Raw genomic sequence first — 16,719 nt, 5'->3', positions numbered from 1 at the left:
TACGTATCATGACGATATGATATGGCGTTTAGTGTGGTAAAAGTGATGCAGTTGAAAAGTCATTGGAGAATATTTAAAGATAAACTTGAGTTCTGGTAATGCGATTGCATTGTCAAAGAAAAGATGTGGAATGGATCAGAAAAGTTGATCATATAGCATGTAAGTAATGGTGTGTAATGCAAGGCTCTGGAGTCATCAAAATCATCATAAATTTGGCAGAGTCTTGGTAAAGTAACAATCACTTACACAGAAAGCTGTATATGGGACAACACACATGGTATCGGGGCTAGTACTACCCTGACTTCCTTATCTTTCTATGCTCATTACTCAGCCAGTATACATTTTCTTCCAAAATTGTTTGGCACATGACATTTATTTGTAATCTTGAACATATAGTGTAAGTTTCGTTAGATTCTGTGAGAATTCATTTTCTTTTTTTACCAGAACTCAAGTTTATCTTTAATGAAAATAAACGAAAATGAGAAGACGTGTCATTATTTGTGTGGAGATTCAGCTTTATGTTGTCAACGACAAAAAAGAAACATTTTGTTATGGGTCACAAACGTAATTAATATATCAGTTTAGAAAAATTGTCATTAAAACCTTGGAAGATATTGGTTATGCATATTGTATGCGAACACATGACTTCCTTGAAAAGAATAGGAGTTGATACGGTTGCTAAAGCAACACAAGGTGAGGCAAATGAGGGCATCTTTCGAACATGGAGGCCAAATTGTATATTGAAAAAAGGGTATGGGATCCTATTCTGCGGAACGGTTATGTTAGAAAGAGAATTTAACGTTAACCAGAAATCATATTGATGATATGGAAAGGAAAAGATTGATTCCTTTGAAAATGCATATTAGTTATCACTCAGGGGAGAGAGAGCGCGATACATTCAGAAGTTATAATGAAATTCAACGTGGGAGTGAGACGTGAACGTAATAATAATGCATGTTCACGATGCGTCATTTCGCTTGCGTTATTCCTTGCACTAATGAAGTACGTGAAGGCAAACAACACATGTTACTTATAGCTCGACATAATATCATTTTGCAATGTTCTCCTTGCATTTAACTTCAACGATAACGCTCTCACATGGTGCGTCAACGACCGCGCCATTCGCTGACGCAGTGCTTGACGCATCGTGTGCAATGGCTGTAAAGGATACTAAAATGATGTAAAAATCAATCGCTGTGTTTGTAAAGTGATTTATCGATAAATATATATGGGAATATCAAAATCATATAGCTCTGCTAGTAAGAACTTGGTGTGTATATAGAACAGAGTACTTGTCTTGAGTGTTTTAAGTCATGGAATATGAAGATTTCTTCTAGCAATTTGTTCTCCATATATGTATACAATATTTTCCAAATAACTTGTAAAGCATTTAAGTATCTAAAACCGCACTTCTCCGACCCACAACCTTCTCAGGGAATTTATCAAATAACCAAGGAGGAATAATTCAGTGTCTAAGTGCTCTACTCTATCTTCTCATCCAGCCTGTTATACTCTTACAGGATATTGGTGAGCTCTTCAGCCTTTAAGCATATTAATGCGGTCTTAGAAGTGTTTGAACCATCTAATAAGTCAAATTTAAGGAATTTAAGCTTTTATGAATACTGCGGAAAATATATCGAGTGGTGGGGAGGTGGGGGGGGGGGTGAGACATTTCACTGTCCAGCTCAAACCTGCAAAAACAAAAATGAAGTTGGATTGTATTATTTGAGGAATTTATCATATATTTGTCATCATAAACACATATATATATATAAACACACATACATACATAAATACTTACACAATAATATTATCTGAATCTCTTAGTGTAGGCTACACACATTATGATTAGATTAACATAACTGTAATAAAATGATAAGCACTTTGTGAAAAAAAAAGCATTTTAATTTCCGTGTAGGCCAAAAATGCCATTCTTTTGCGTTCAAGGTAACACGTGATTTTACTAATCATTAACATGTAATGAATGCGGGCGAAAATGAAATAACAACTAAGTCAGTACCTCGGGGTATTCATGGAGTTTCTATATATACCTCTCCATCTACTCAATTAAGCCTCTTTTCATGTGTCTAAAAGGTTATATTATCATAATTGATGAAGGCGATGGTAATTTTATACCTGTTTAGGCTACAACCTTCCATTCCCACGTACTACAATTTGAACTGTTCTTAACATCTGTTTTTGACCAGCATCTTCTACAGGTTGTACTTAAATGACTTGGATATAATTGCATTGTTACAACGAAAAAAAAGACACCTAAACATGGATAAAGATCATGTAATTGAAAATATTGGCAAGCTCTACACTGGGAGTCTGGATTAAGTTAGAAACTGATGGCCTTAGTATTGTGTAATATTACCAAATATAGTTGCTCTTTCCACGTTTGAACCTACCCCCCCCCCCCGAGCAAGATTGAATAATGCCCAACTTATTGCATAATTTGTCATGAATTGCCAAGTCTCGTGATCAGAAATGTATTATACGTATCTTTAAAAAACAACGTTTTAAAGCTTACAAGACCTGAACCTTTAATTAAAGATTTTAATCTATAAAATTTGACAGATGGAGCATGATATATAGGTCTGTCAGGTTATGAAACCCAATTTTGTTAGGGTTCCGTTTTGTCTAGATTGATTGAGCGAGCACGTTTCCATTGAAATTAGATCTTCTTTTTCAAAATTCTTCCATTCATTCTCGAGGCTGTGATATTAAAAGGGGTTAAACATGTACACTATATTATGTTTATCAAGAGCAGAAACCATGCATACGAGATGCAGAAAATGACGGAATATTAACATCAGCGGCTCCACGTGAAACAGCACACCGAAGAAAGAAATAAAACAAAGATAGAAAAAAGAAGAGAAAAGATTGATTGAAAAAAGTATGAACCGGCAGAAGAATACAAATTTCAATCATAAATGTCATTCACTTCTCTTCTCTGACTCCCAAGTATTAGGTATCCCTTTAATTTCCTCTTAAAACGAGCATATTTTTCTATTTCCTTTATACCATTGGGAAGGGAATGAAAATAAAATAAATATAGGAGCTAAAGAGAAAAGAAAATTTAAGGTACTATGAAAGAGATGGAAGGATAAGAAACGAAAAGAAAAAGAAAGAGAGCATGCTGTAACGATAACTGTTTTAACTGTCTTTTTGTTTCTTGACCTGGATTGACACAATATTTTAAATCAGTATCCTTCTCAATTTGTCAAACAATGTAATATAATTATAGTTCAGATGTTAACACGTCTGTCAGAATAAGCTCCCTTAGACATGTTAGATGTACGTAGCTACAGGTTGGCGTGATACATTGATAGCAAATATACCTGAATAAATGTATTGTAGCCAACATGTTTGCAGGGCTCTCAAAGAGAGCAGTCTTAATACTGATGAGGGTCTATCCTCGGTACACAAGGGATACTATATTTTGTATTATTCTCTATACGGCCTCCAATTTCCTCACCTTCCATCGCCCAAGTTAAGCTCGTCAAACATCTTTCAATTGGTGACATCGTCCGTTCAGTACATATTTAATATTTATCATCAACTCGTCTTCGTGTTTGCATTTTCATCCGAGGTTTAGACTTCTAAAGAGCAACCTTCATGTCCATTCTCTATCCAATTTCTCTCTCTCTCTCTCTCTCTCTCTCTCTCTTTCTTTCGTTTCCCCTCTCTCTCGCACTCTATCTCACCTCTCTCTCTCACACACTCTCTCCCCTCTCTCTCACTATCTCTCTCTTTCTCTCTCTCTCTTTCTCTCGCTCTCTCTCCATCTCTTTCTCTCTCTCCCCTCTTTCTCTCTCTAACCCACACACAAATTCTTCAATAACTGCATTTTTTTTCCTGAAAAGCTCTCGGTACTCTCTTTCTTTAAATTGGCAAGTCCTACAATGGACCCACAAGAAAGCTGCAGTGGGATAATAAGGGAAATATACAAAAAGGAAGAAAAATAAAGAGAGAGGAAGAAACAAAACAAGAAAGAAATACTGAGGAATAAAAATATAGGATGTACATGTAGCTAATCTCCCATGTGTGGTATAGAAGTAGGTTTTATACCCTTGTGATAGTAACAATATTGGAGTTTATTTCTACTTATTTTCCATATTTTTACAGTTCCTTTAAATAACAAATATATTCAACGAATTTTTCATTTCATTATTATTGACATTATCATCCACCGATTGTTCGTGCCCACTTAAAGGTACTATGTCCCATTTGCAGGCCAAAAAATGAAAAGGTTTAATTCCAACGGCATTTGAAAGATGACACTAATTTAAAACTTCCCTAGAAAAGGTGGGGCTTGAAAATGTCTTCAATTGGGAAAAATAACGACTTGTAGTTGTCAAATCGACTTAGGAGCTATATAATAGTCTTGATTTTCAGACCATTGCACCGAATGGTCATACGTTTGATGCTGCGCAAAGATTCAATCAGTTTAATTTTGGCCATCACAAGAAGTGGGATATTGATGTAGACAATTGCTCATGTACCCTTCACAGCTCATTTTATGTATGTTATTACCGAAGAAGAAAAAAAGCAAATCAGTCACTCAATAGCGTCTGACAGTGAAGTCTAGCAAGTAAACGGGTTTCCTTGCATAATTTGAATATTAGGACACTGCTAACGTTTAAATTTCACAGATAGGACATACATGACATCGTTCCTGTTTTCACAAAGTGACGGTAGTGAGAAAAATCTGCACGCAAATTGTATGCGATTTTCATTCACTACCGTCACTTCATGAAAATAGGGACGACATATTCATAATTCCTGCAAAGTTCTACAGAATTTGAGGTTGGCTGCAAAAGGGACATAGTACCTTTAATCTAATACTTCAGTAATCTTTATGGATGATCATTTAATAACGTCCCTTTTTATTATTTTGTAGCACACTCCTGAGCAGCGCCCTCTCCGTTCTGCTCTCCAAATGGGGAATCCCCTCATTCAACCTGGCGTTCAACGTTGTAGTTGTCTCCTTCATAGCAGCCACCGGTCCACACAACCCTCACTTCCCCCAGCAGGGAGGGGGACCTAGCCCGGCGGCATGGGGAGTCGAAGCATTGGATTGGCTTCAGGTTCGTTCCTGTATAATTATGCGACCCTCGTACAACTACCAGCATAACAACCCTTCTCCGACAAATACTACTCTGACAGACCCCCCCCCCCCTAATACTACTTTTTCTTAATAAATGACCAGCCACCATCATCGAATTCACTTTCTTAAGGTGTGACTGTTGTTGTTGAGGGGGACGTCGTCCGGTTTGTGATTGCCCTAGATCGTGACGTACCAAAGCAAGGGAAGGGGGCGGTGGGGGGGGGGGGGGTCAATTTTGACTTCGGGTGTTTCTTGTCCTAGAGGAGTGATCTGCCGGAAATAAGATTGAAACAGTCCCTGCCAAAGACCTATTAACAACTTGGTTAGCTTACAATTTAATTCATGAACCCAAAACCCCATATCCAAAAAACCCCACAAAACACACCATTGTTTATCATGTTCAATATTAAAGATCGGAGCCCGTATTTGTTCTCGTTCTTGCTTCAGATATATTTTGAAGATAATCTCTAGAAATGTGCCAATGAGTAATACAGGAAATAATATACGAACGAAATATTTATGTATATGTGAATGTGTAGCTTCGTGATGGGGATAGTGTAAAAATCCAATCTCCTCAAAGTATAAATTTTACGCAGGCCCTCAAAATCGTTACTTTTTAAAAACACACTCATCGGGTCGAAAGACAACCTTGAGGTGTTTTGACTCTAATCAGAGATGAAAATTGTTAATTTGTGGTAATAAACCCTTGGGAAATCATTCGTCTGATGGTTCAGCACGATCAATATGAACGTGTTCAGATCCTTTTTAGAAGAAGAGAATTATCAGATGTTAGTATTATTTTTCGCTTCTTTCCGATCTATAACGACCATTGCTGTGTAGTATTTCCTAATGGAATAGCTCTGCATCCAATCTTGATTTGTAATAGGGGTTTCAGTATGTGTCACTCTAGTGTGAAATTCCATAAGTCATGTCATCGTAAAATATTTTGATTCGGGGATCGATGAACGCTTGGAAATCGCAAAGCATGCTGGAAATGCAAAATTAAAATCTCAAATTGGAGTCGGACAGATAAAGCGTTGAAAAGTAGGTATAGAATTTAAAGACGGTATGAATATGTAAATTGTGATAGCTGACATAAATAACTTTTCAGGGAGGAGAAGGGGGCGTTGAGAGAGCAATACAAACTGTCAGCATTGTTTATACATGTATTAGGATTATTTTTTATTTTTTTTGTATTCTCGGCCCTTAGTATTCAAATATTGGTTTGATGAAGAATTTTTTTATTTTTTTATTTTTTTTTACTACTATAATCCTTATGATAATATGAACAATATTATGGTATTTAATTTGTTTTCTCCCCGCACCTTTCTCTCTCTCTCTCTCTCTCTCTCTCTCTTACTCTTTCTCTCTCACTTCCTCTCCCCCTCCCCTCTCTTTCTCCCCTCCACTCTCTTTCTCTCTCTCTTTTTTCCTTTCTCTCTCTCTCCCCCTCTCTCTCTCCCCAGTCCACTCTCTTTCTCTCTCTCTCTCTCTCTCTCTCTCCCTCTCCCTCTCTTTTTCTTATTGTACAGGTACTAGCCAGCATTCCACGAGGTATAGCCCAGTGTTATGGCAGTGATAGTCTCATTACGGGTTGTTTAATGAGTGTTGGTATGCTGGTCTGTTCCCCCATCGTCTTCAGTCACTGCCTGTTAGGCTCAATACTGGGCGCTTTAACGGGTAGGTATTTGTTTATCATTATGTCATTACTTTTTTCCCCCGAAAAAAAAAACATTTCTTCTTTTAGAGAGAGAGAGAGAGAGAGAGAGAGAGAGAGAGAGACAGAGAGACAGAGACAAAGAGATAGAGGTGAGGATATTGACAGAAAATGAGAGAGAGAGACAGAGAGACAGAGAGAGAGAGACAGAGAGAGAGACAGAGACAGAAGCAAAGAGATAGAGGTGAGGATAATGAAAGAAAATGAGAGAGAGAGAGAGAGAGAGAGAGAGAGAGAGAGAGCATTTTGGAAGGTCGTATACGACTTTATAAGCGTTAAGTGTGCGTTAAGTGTGTTCACGAGAGTGTTATTTCTACAGCACTAGTAGTCTACTTGGTTTGGCAGGTTTTCGGCTGCAAGAAGACAAATTGCATCTCTCAGTCCGAGTTTGGACACTCTCTAGTTAATAGTTTCTTTCTTTCCTCTTCTATCGACCTGTTACTGATTAACATCAATCTGGAATGGTGCTACAGCTCCGGCGTCATCACCTAAAGCTCGAAGTGTGTTGCTTTGACTGATATCTTGAAACACTTTGGTAATGATCCGTACGCAGGGGTGGGACCACTGTATGTTTAAGGATCGCAGTATTTTTAAGCGGCATAGATCTTGAAAATGTTAAGCAATCAATAATGGTTCTTAATCAACGTCACAATATCGCTTGATATCCCACTGATGTTTACTTTGCAAAGCGATACATGGAATAAATATATAACTTTCCATCAGAGAATTAAACAGCCTTGCCTCTTCCAAAAGATCCCTTAATTAAGACATACACATGTACTTCTTCCCTCAGTAAATAGATACCATTTATATCCAATTTGATGAGTCCATGTTTTTCATGTTTCTTCTTCTCATTTTGGGATTTTGTCAGCGCTTTGATAGTTTTAGTTTTTAGAGATTTTAAATGATCGATACTATTATCATTATTATCATTATTATTTATATTATTATTATTGTACACATGATTTGTTTCTTTCTTATCCCACATCCTGCATATCTTTGTCTTGTTCACCTTGCTTATCGTCTGTTTGGAGCAAGTAGTGCGTTAGATAAACACTTTACCGAGTTACATGGACGCAAATGCCTGACAATACCAATATGCGTGGGCATTGCCCAACATACATTATGCAACATACCTATTTGTAAAATAATTTCTGCTTGCACCTAACACCCATTTTGTTAATTACAAGATCGAGCACGCGATCCTTATTTACTGTGTGTAAGCCGAAATTACTCCAAGGAAACCTAACATTCATAACTGACTAATGTTGGAACGTTGCGACAAAAAACACCACATGTAGATATAGCATATTAGTAAGTGAATCTTACTGAATGTTGGCCCATCTTTTTTTTCCATTTCACTTTCCTCCATCTCCATTATGTATTCGTGTATGCCCATAAATTTACGCCATTTTAATCTTATTTCATGCATTCGATGCCTTAGCGATGGCATGCTCGGCTTCAGTGTCACTTCTGCAGGCATTACTGCAGGCTGATGCTGAATTTTATACTCGGACACCACAACTAAATTCAGCAGTATTGTTGAAACAAGACATGTTTTATTACTTACCATGCTATACCATCCACTCCATTTTAATTCCATTGGGAACCTGTCTACTTCAGCGATCTGTTTATGTCTATGGTCAAGAGTGTGTATATTTACGTAATTCGAGTAGGTTGGGTTCCTTTTCAAGCTGTTCAAATTTGGTTTGAGAGCTACTACATCAAAGATGGGAGGCAAGAGCAATCCATTTGTGGCTCTCTCTTCTTCTTTCCTTCTTTCGTTTGACGTTTAGCAGCTGTGGGGACAAATGCTGGTTCTATGAAAGCAGTATTGATAGCTAGATTCTCGGATGGGTGGAGAATGATGTATCCTTACCATGACATTTCAATTTATATTTATATTGCTATTGTTAATAATTGTTTAATGGAAATTTGATTTAATCACATTTTACAAGCAAGTTTTCATAATATAATATGCGTAAATATCATACGCAACATATATACAAAAAACAAAAAAAGAAATCTTACATTTTACTTGTAATTCGGGGTTTTCATCGATATTAACAAGTAGGTGAACAAATTACAAACGACATATATTCATATATTCTGACAAGCAAATAGGAAGAAACTTGGGATTACAGATCTTATTGCACACAGACCAATATTATCGCGTATGTACACGGAACGTCTCCCGACATAAATATGAATAGTGATAGTTATTTACGATCCTGAGTGATGACAGGTTAATAGATATGTGACATGACCAGAAAAATGCAAAAGAACTTGATATTACGTAGCGGACTGATTGTACGTACGGAGAGAGAAAGAGAGAGGAACAAAGGCATATAGGAAACGTTGAGTTCAGCAGTTCATTCCTCGGAGTTGTTTAGCAGAGCGCATAAAAACATAAAAATGACACGATTTATATTCATTTAGGTATAATCCCGCTTTAGGAATATTTTGATGGCGTTATCTTAGACTAGATGTGATCGTAATAATCTAACAAAAACACGATGAAAGAGGGAATATTCTTTCAAACTGTGTAAATGTAACATTGAATTTCTTCTATTTCTTTTTTTCGTTTCATATCAACCAAATAATCAAGTAATAATCTCGTACATGATGCCGTCATCAATTTCAAGACCATGTCAAAACTATAGAAATAATAAATGTATAGTTTATTGGTACCTATACGCTTAGCAACGCAATACAATTACCACATTTCCTGATGCAATGAGCAATCGAATGGAATTTCTATCATGTGCAAGGCAGTGCATTAAAGGTATAGACCAGTTTTGGAAATGCCCCCCTCTCAAAAAATGAAATGGAAGCTCTTATTACAAATCATGTAATAATAATAATAATAATAATAATAATAATAATAATAATAATAATAATAACGTTTTATTTACCCAGGGTAGCCACTTCAGTTATGAAACTGCTCTTCCAGCGGGCCCTGCATAACATAATATTTTATTCTACCCTTCTCCAATCTAATTTGCTGAGCGCCTAGCTAGAAGGCAGAAGGTCCCATTGTTATAAGTCTTTGGTATGACTCGGCCGGGGTTCGAACCCACGACCTCCCGTTCATGAGGCGGGCGCTCTAACCACTGAGCCACCATGCCCGTTCTAAGTAAAAGAATATGTTTTGATTATTATGTGGAGATACAAATTTTCCCGGGAAACAGCCTACTAATTGATATATTTGGTAAATTATTATATCTATCCATTCCGGATAGATATAATAATTTTTCACATAGTCCCATATACATCTTTTTGTGTACAGGGCTTGTAACTTTACCAAGACTGGGCCAAATTTCTTATCATTTTGATGATTCCAGAACCTTGCAGTACACACCAATACTTATATGCTGATCGATTCTACAACGTTTCTTTCACAATGCAATCGCATGACCAGTACTAGTCTTTACCTTTAATGATATTCATTATATTCAGTTTTAGCTGACGATAGTCATTCTGGCATCGCTGGATGAGAATCTTCCTTGAATGAATAATACCCGGTCACCCCGCTTTACATCGTCGAGGTGGAGGGGGGGGGGGGGGGGATAAATCGGCAATTGTTCTATAGACACATCGTAGTGTTGTGGTCATGCGGTGGTTAAACAAACATGCCGGGAAGAAACAAGAAAACGTTGATTATGTAGCACATAATTCCTCATTAACCTTTATGTACAGTTTCAGGTTTTAGATTCATCACATAATGAAAAATAGCTCAGTCTTGCCGAAATTCGTATGCATATAGCATACAATCCTACACTATACCGAATGACTACACAAACTTATGATACGACAGTATGGTTAAAAAATTTCAGCTGTTTATTTTTATGTTTCGAAAATGAGGGCATATGAAGAGCCTTTTTCAGGGGACTTTTTCTTCTTCTATAATAGCCTTTTCTATAATTTAATCCATTAAAAAAAAAAGAATTGAGATGCTCACACATTATTATTCTACCTCTCGCAAGACTAAATATTTTCTTTAAAAGGTTACTATCCCTCTGTAGTTGGCAGAGCGGATGAATCTTCTAGGGAGTAACCGCTTAACTGTAGATGCGAAGGTCAAGGGATCGAATACCGACACGGCACTAATATCCTTTGGCAAGATATTTACCTGCACTTACTACTCTCCACCCAGGTGTTAAATGAGTACCCGGTAGGATGCGACCGTTCATGTGGTTGGACGAGCAAGTGTGCGCTTGTAAAATGGCGACTGGCTGGAATGCTCCCCAGGGAGTGGAAAATGTGCACACATTGTGTGCGGGTAAGCCTGAATCCCATGACCGGGGTAATAATATACTTATCTGTAAAGCGCTTTGAGAGGGCCTTCCGCTTAGGCACATCGTTGGATCGGTGTATTGAGCGCTATATAAAAAAAAAAAACGGATTATTATTATTATTATCTCAGAATGTTTGCAGCAGGGTTCTTCACGAGGGCTAGCTACGATGGTCAACATTCCTGATAAGAGTTTCACATCTACTAAAGATGTGACACAAACCACATACTACAGTGGTAAAATCCCTGTCCCTCGGATACGGCGTTAAGGGAAGTTCTCATGTGGAGACGAGGGTCCCCACCTATGCAGTTAAAAACGTACTGCACCATTCTTAAAAGAGCAGGGGGGGGGGGGGGCAGTGTAATGCTTCAACTGCACATCATGTATAGATACTCGATGATTATAGTGATTTACTCTGCTTTTCCCAACCTAGGCATAGATGATGCCAAATACATAGAAATGACGCAATATTCCTTACAGTTGAATTGCTAGATACTTTTCAATGGCTGTCAAGCTTGTGCTTTAAAGTATAGATATTAGCACTCTGGGACGGTATAAGTACACATTTCGAGCTCCTAACGGACTTAACTCGTTAAAGTCGGCATGGTCGGTGCCTTATGGATCGCATTCATAACATCATGAGAAAGATTCTCGAAAGTAAATCGCGTCAACATGCTTCACTGACAACCTCTGCACTTACAGCACTTTCGTCCCCGAAATTCGATTAATATGAGTCAAGAAGATGAAGATGATCCATGTCCATCTCTTCATATCCATATTTCATTACTCTTGTTAGATGCCTTTTCTTCAAGGTCATACCGAAGTTATGGTATCTTTGAATTAATCACACTCGATGGGCCTTGAGTGCTGGGAGCGGATAAATTGGTTTTGATATGCCCGTCTTGAAGACTTAGCGCGGGAGTAAATAAGATTAGGGAGCTGTTTGAAGAGTAGCGAAGGTGACATTAAAACCAATTTAAAAATATTTACTGTCCGAGAAAATGTGGAACGAACATTTTCCTTGGGATTATTACATCAGCGAGGGTAGGCCATTTCAAAGAAAATATGATTCGTATAAACAAGATGCGATTGTTGTACACGCTTGTATGTTTGCAGTGAATGGTTTGAGATGTCGGAGAGTGCATGTATGTTCTATGAAGGGGAATGAGAGAGAGACAGAGAGAGAGGGGGAGAGGGAGAGAGAGAGAGAGAGAGAGAGAGAGAGAGGGGGGAGGGAGAGAGAGAGAGAGAGAGAGAGAGAGAGAGAGAGAGAGAGGGGAGAGGGAGAGAGAGAGAGAGAGAGAGAGAGAGAGAGAGAGAGAGAGAGAGAGAGAGAGCCTGGAGAGACAGCAGATGTGCAAGAAATACTTGGAGATCTTAAATCGAGAGAATATGGTAGAGACAGAGACAAAAGTAGACGGAGGGTAAGACAGTCGATTTGGATAGAGAGGGGTTCGAAGAAGGATATGCAAAGAAACAGACATACATACATGTTCATACAAAGAGAAAGAAAGAAAGAAAGAGAGAGAGAGAGAGAGAGAGAAAAAGAGAGAGGGGGAGAGAGAGAGAGAGAGAGAAAGAAAAAGAGAGGGTTACAATGGAATTTTAATGCCAACCTTTTCCCCTTATAATGCAGAATATTTTCATATGATGAAGATTTATAATACATACATGAGTGCTTAAAAAATATGCCAGTTTCACCTCTTGGTCTTCTGAAAAAAGAAGAATGTATGTACATTAATCGGCTGAGTAAAATATAACACATCTTCTCTGAGTGACGCTGATGCTTTCTTGACATGACTTATTTTTTTTGTCATTATCTCCTTCTTTGTAGGTCTGGCTCTTGCAGCTACCCCGGCAGAGATCTATGACGGAAGCTGGGGATACAATTCAGCTCTCACATGCGGGGCGATAGGGGGCGTCTTCTATGTATTGAATTGGTCGTCACATTTGATGGCACTTATTTCTGGTAAGTCAAAGTATGCGATCCGGAGAAGAGGGAGAAGGGTATGATAATCTTAAACACACATTACACCATTCAATCAGGGACATGTGTTTAAGAATGGTATTACCTCCATTGTTGCTATTTAACAACATTCAATTTAAGAGCTTGATACTAAGTTGTATAATTGAGCGTTTTTCAACCGGTACCCTTTAAACAAATACAAAGTTTCGCGTCACTCTAATCCTAAATTTATCATAGAAGATTAATTTTGCATCACTCTGGCATTAGTAGGTCTTTACACGTAAGGGCACATTTTTTTCTCTAAATGTTGCGAGAGAGCGAAACGACCGACGAAGGAAGATACTTTATTGACTTGAGAATGTTATTTTCTCACATAGATGAATAGCGGTTTGTTATTACAAACCGCTAAATTGATATTAATCCAAAATGAATATTAATATAAATACAGTTCTCTCGCGGCACCCCAAGAGATGTCCTGCGGCACTCCGGCTGAATGCAATTGAATCATATTAGGGTACTATGATAATGATAGTAAATAAAACAGGGAGGAAGGGGTGAACTAAAACCAAAATAACATTGCAACACAACACACTGTAGTTTAAGTATTTCCTTTAGTTTTATTACTTTTTTCTTTGCACTTCTCTAATCTGTAAATCTTTTCTTTACCCGTCTCCACAGCCATCTTCGCAGCTATGGTGAGAGGGGCAATGGCCCGATTTTTCGCTGCTGCCCAGGTCCCCGTGGTAGCCTTCCCCTTCTGCATTGTAGCTGCTCTCTTCTTATTGGTGGACAGCAACACCAAACAGCTTCTGCGCGTGCCCGGTGACCGCATGACCTACCCGGAAGAACATCGTAAACTTTTCAAGTCGACCACTGTTGGAGTGACGAACGTACAACCCGATCAAGACCCGACGTAGCTCAAGAAAAAGAAACATTCAGAACGACAATCAGTGTTTGTTTTGTATAACCTTGAACACACAAACTATGAATAATTTGATAAAGGATTGCTCTTGCATGGTGAATGTAGTTTCTTTTTAAGGACGACTTCATGCAACACTAATCTTCACATGGATAATGACGTCAACGAAGAATTTGAATGCTAACGAGGTCAATTTTCAGGGCATTGGAAATGCTGGGCATTTCTTCTTTATTTTGTTTAAAACAAAAATTATATCTGCTCATCCTGGCATACGGAATAATAATCAAACTACTCTGGTCCTATACTTCTAATTTACGAATTATACATTGGACCTGGGTTTATGATTACACACTTACAATTATTACTCAATTATGAGCAGGATAATTAATTTTAATATACTGACCAAGTGTCAAGTAACTTTTGTTTGTATAAAATGGAAACTTTATTTCCGCGGAGAATAATTGCAATGACTAAGCGCGCCTCTGGATGATATGAACTGAAATATTAATACGTCTGATTATGAAACGTTTCGTGTCGAATGCCGATTTCTTTTTTTATATCGAACTTCGCAATTATTTTTTGAGGCCCTTGTAAGAAAAGCTGTTATGATTGCAACTGACAAACCATTTTGTTGTTATTGTAGTTGTTAAATTGTCCTCTTCTCTATGGTATATCGTTTTACATTTGTCTATTTTTTACTCATTTTAAAACAATTCAGTTTGGGTCCTAAGTTATATGCTTTAAGTTAAGTAGAACGGTTTGTTCAAAGAATATGGAAAACATCCACTGCTCTCGACGTAATGCTTTTTAACAACAGATCAGTGATTTGATTTTGGCAGTCAATGATTGATATAAGTAAAACATGAGCAGCGCCCGCTATAGAACTATATTTCATAAACTCAAGATTTAGTAAGCAATGCTCTATTCACTGCCGAATACAAGGGGAAAATACAGCAACCAAATAACATTAATACGGTGGTATAAACTTAAAAGCAAATTGTTTATGGGTACAGCCCAGTTTTTACAAAATGATAATTAACAATATTGGATTGAATCAGAGTATTTGTTGCTTTGTCTATCATTTATTTCTATCACAAACAAAAAAAATTGCCAGAAGAACAATAACTTGACATAGCTCGACAATCCAGAATGAGTGATGATTAAAGATAATACATTAGGAAAACAAATGCAATATAAAAAAATACCTCAGCCGCTCTGCCGAACCGACAGATTATAGGCTATACGGTGTATTCCTGTTATTATTATTGATATTACTATCGGTATTACTATTAGTATTGATATCTTTATTTTTTGATATCATTACTATTATTATAACTATTGTTAATATTACTATCATTAGTAGTATTATTAATAATATTATTATACTGTTATTGTTTTTAGGTTATTATTATTACTAATATTATTGCTATTATTATTATTACTAATAATATTGCTATTATTATTACTACTATTATTCCTATTATATTTACTTACACTATTGCTATTATTTGAACAGTTTTTTAAAGTATTATTATTACTATAATTGCTATTATTTTTTATTATTATCATTGCTATTATTATTAATTTCATTATGATAGTATTACTATCTTTAATCATTAATTATTATTAATTATTATTGTTATTATTATTATCATTGTTTTTTTACAATGTTATTATTAATGTTATTATTATTATTAATAATACCGTGAGTAATATCATTATTATAAGTAATATATTCTTCTCCACTGTTTCAACTCGCCTGTATTTTAAACCCATAACAGACCACATAACACCATTGAATACATACATTTTAGATATTCAATGGAAAAACAGCATTTGTAGATACTAATTTTGTATAATTTTCTGGAACATTTCTTGTGTTTGCGTGTTTTTTGGTGTTGAGTTTTATGTTCGTCGTAACAAAACAAAATCAGCTTAGTGGTAAGGCCATTCTAGGTTAAACTATTTTTACTTCATTTTAAAGTATTCATTTTACTGGATAGCATTGGGTAATATTAAACTGCAATTAACAGAAGCTAGTAATTTTATCACTTAGCTTCAATGTAGTCTCCCCTTTTGTCCGCAATGCGGTAGGCCTATAATATTAATTCCATTTTCTTTGGATAACATATGTAAATATTAAAGATTAGATTTTTACAGAATAAAAATTTGTATAACATAATCACTTCTTATTTTTCGTCATTTTTTTTTTTTTTTTTTTTTTTTTTTGGGGGGGGGGGGGAGGGGTTAGATTCTTCAGTTATCCTTATTCATAAAGAATACATAGATATAGTCAAAATAAAGAGTGAGAAAAAGGATGACGTAGGACAATGGGAAAGGGTACGAGGGAGGAGCCAATCAGAATGTATTCATTTATGTATTTACCATTTTCAAATAATAGTGCATAATATAAAAACTAAAAATACATTTGTGACAGAAAGATGTTTGACGTGAATCCTTTCGAACATTAACAAAAACGTTAACAGCTCGATTTTCTATTGAAAATAGTATATGGACGCAAATTCCGACACTTTTAATATTCATCTTAAAAAACGGTAGACCATACTGATAAATAACAAATTAAATATACGTAGAGAGAGAAAGAGAGAGAGAGAGAGAGAGAGAGAGAGAGAGAGAGAGAGGGGGGGGGGGGTGGGGGAATAATAATGATGAAACAGGCAGACATTAAGTCATTCATTTGGAATGTTC

The 16,719-nt window shown here is 36.6% G+C and overlaps 1 protein-coding gene across 1 annotated transcript in view; it reads left to right on the top strand.

The window, feature by feature from the left end:
- LOC115926156 (urea transporter 2-like) overlaps positions 1-14,147 on the top strand; it is a 25,150-nt gene extending 11,003 nt beyond the window's left edge. The window contains exons 2-5 of the mRNA XM_030990690.1: positions 4,907-5,093; positions 6,646-6,793; positions 12,960-13,094; positions 13,770-14,147. Of these exons, the coding sequence (XP_030846550.1) occupies positions 4,907-5,093; positions 6,646-6,793; positions 12,960-13,094; positions 13,770-14,008 (709 nt within the window). The 3' untranslated portion in view covers positions 14,009-14,147. The remainder of the gene's footprint in view (positions 1-4,906; positions 5,094-6,645; positions 6,794-12,959; positions 13,095-13,769) is intronic.
- The last annotated feature ends 2,572 nt before the right edge of the window (positions 14,148-16,719 follow it).

The sequence above is a fragment of the Strongylocentrotus purpuratus genome, unplaced genomic scaffold (assembly GCF_000002235.5).
Source record: "Strongylocentrotus purpuratus isolate Spur 01 unplaced genomic scaffold, Spur_5.0 spur5_scaffold_19, whole genome shotgun sequence".
Lineage (NCBI taxonomy): Eukaryota > Metazoa > Echinodermata > Echinoidea > Camarodonta > Strongylocentrotidae > Strongylocentrotus > Strongylocentrotus purpuratus.
Note: the sequence above shows the minus strand (reverse complement) of the source record. Positions and strands in the feature narration are given on the sequence as shown.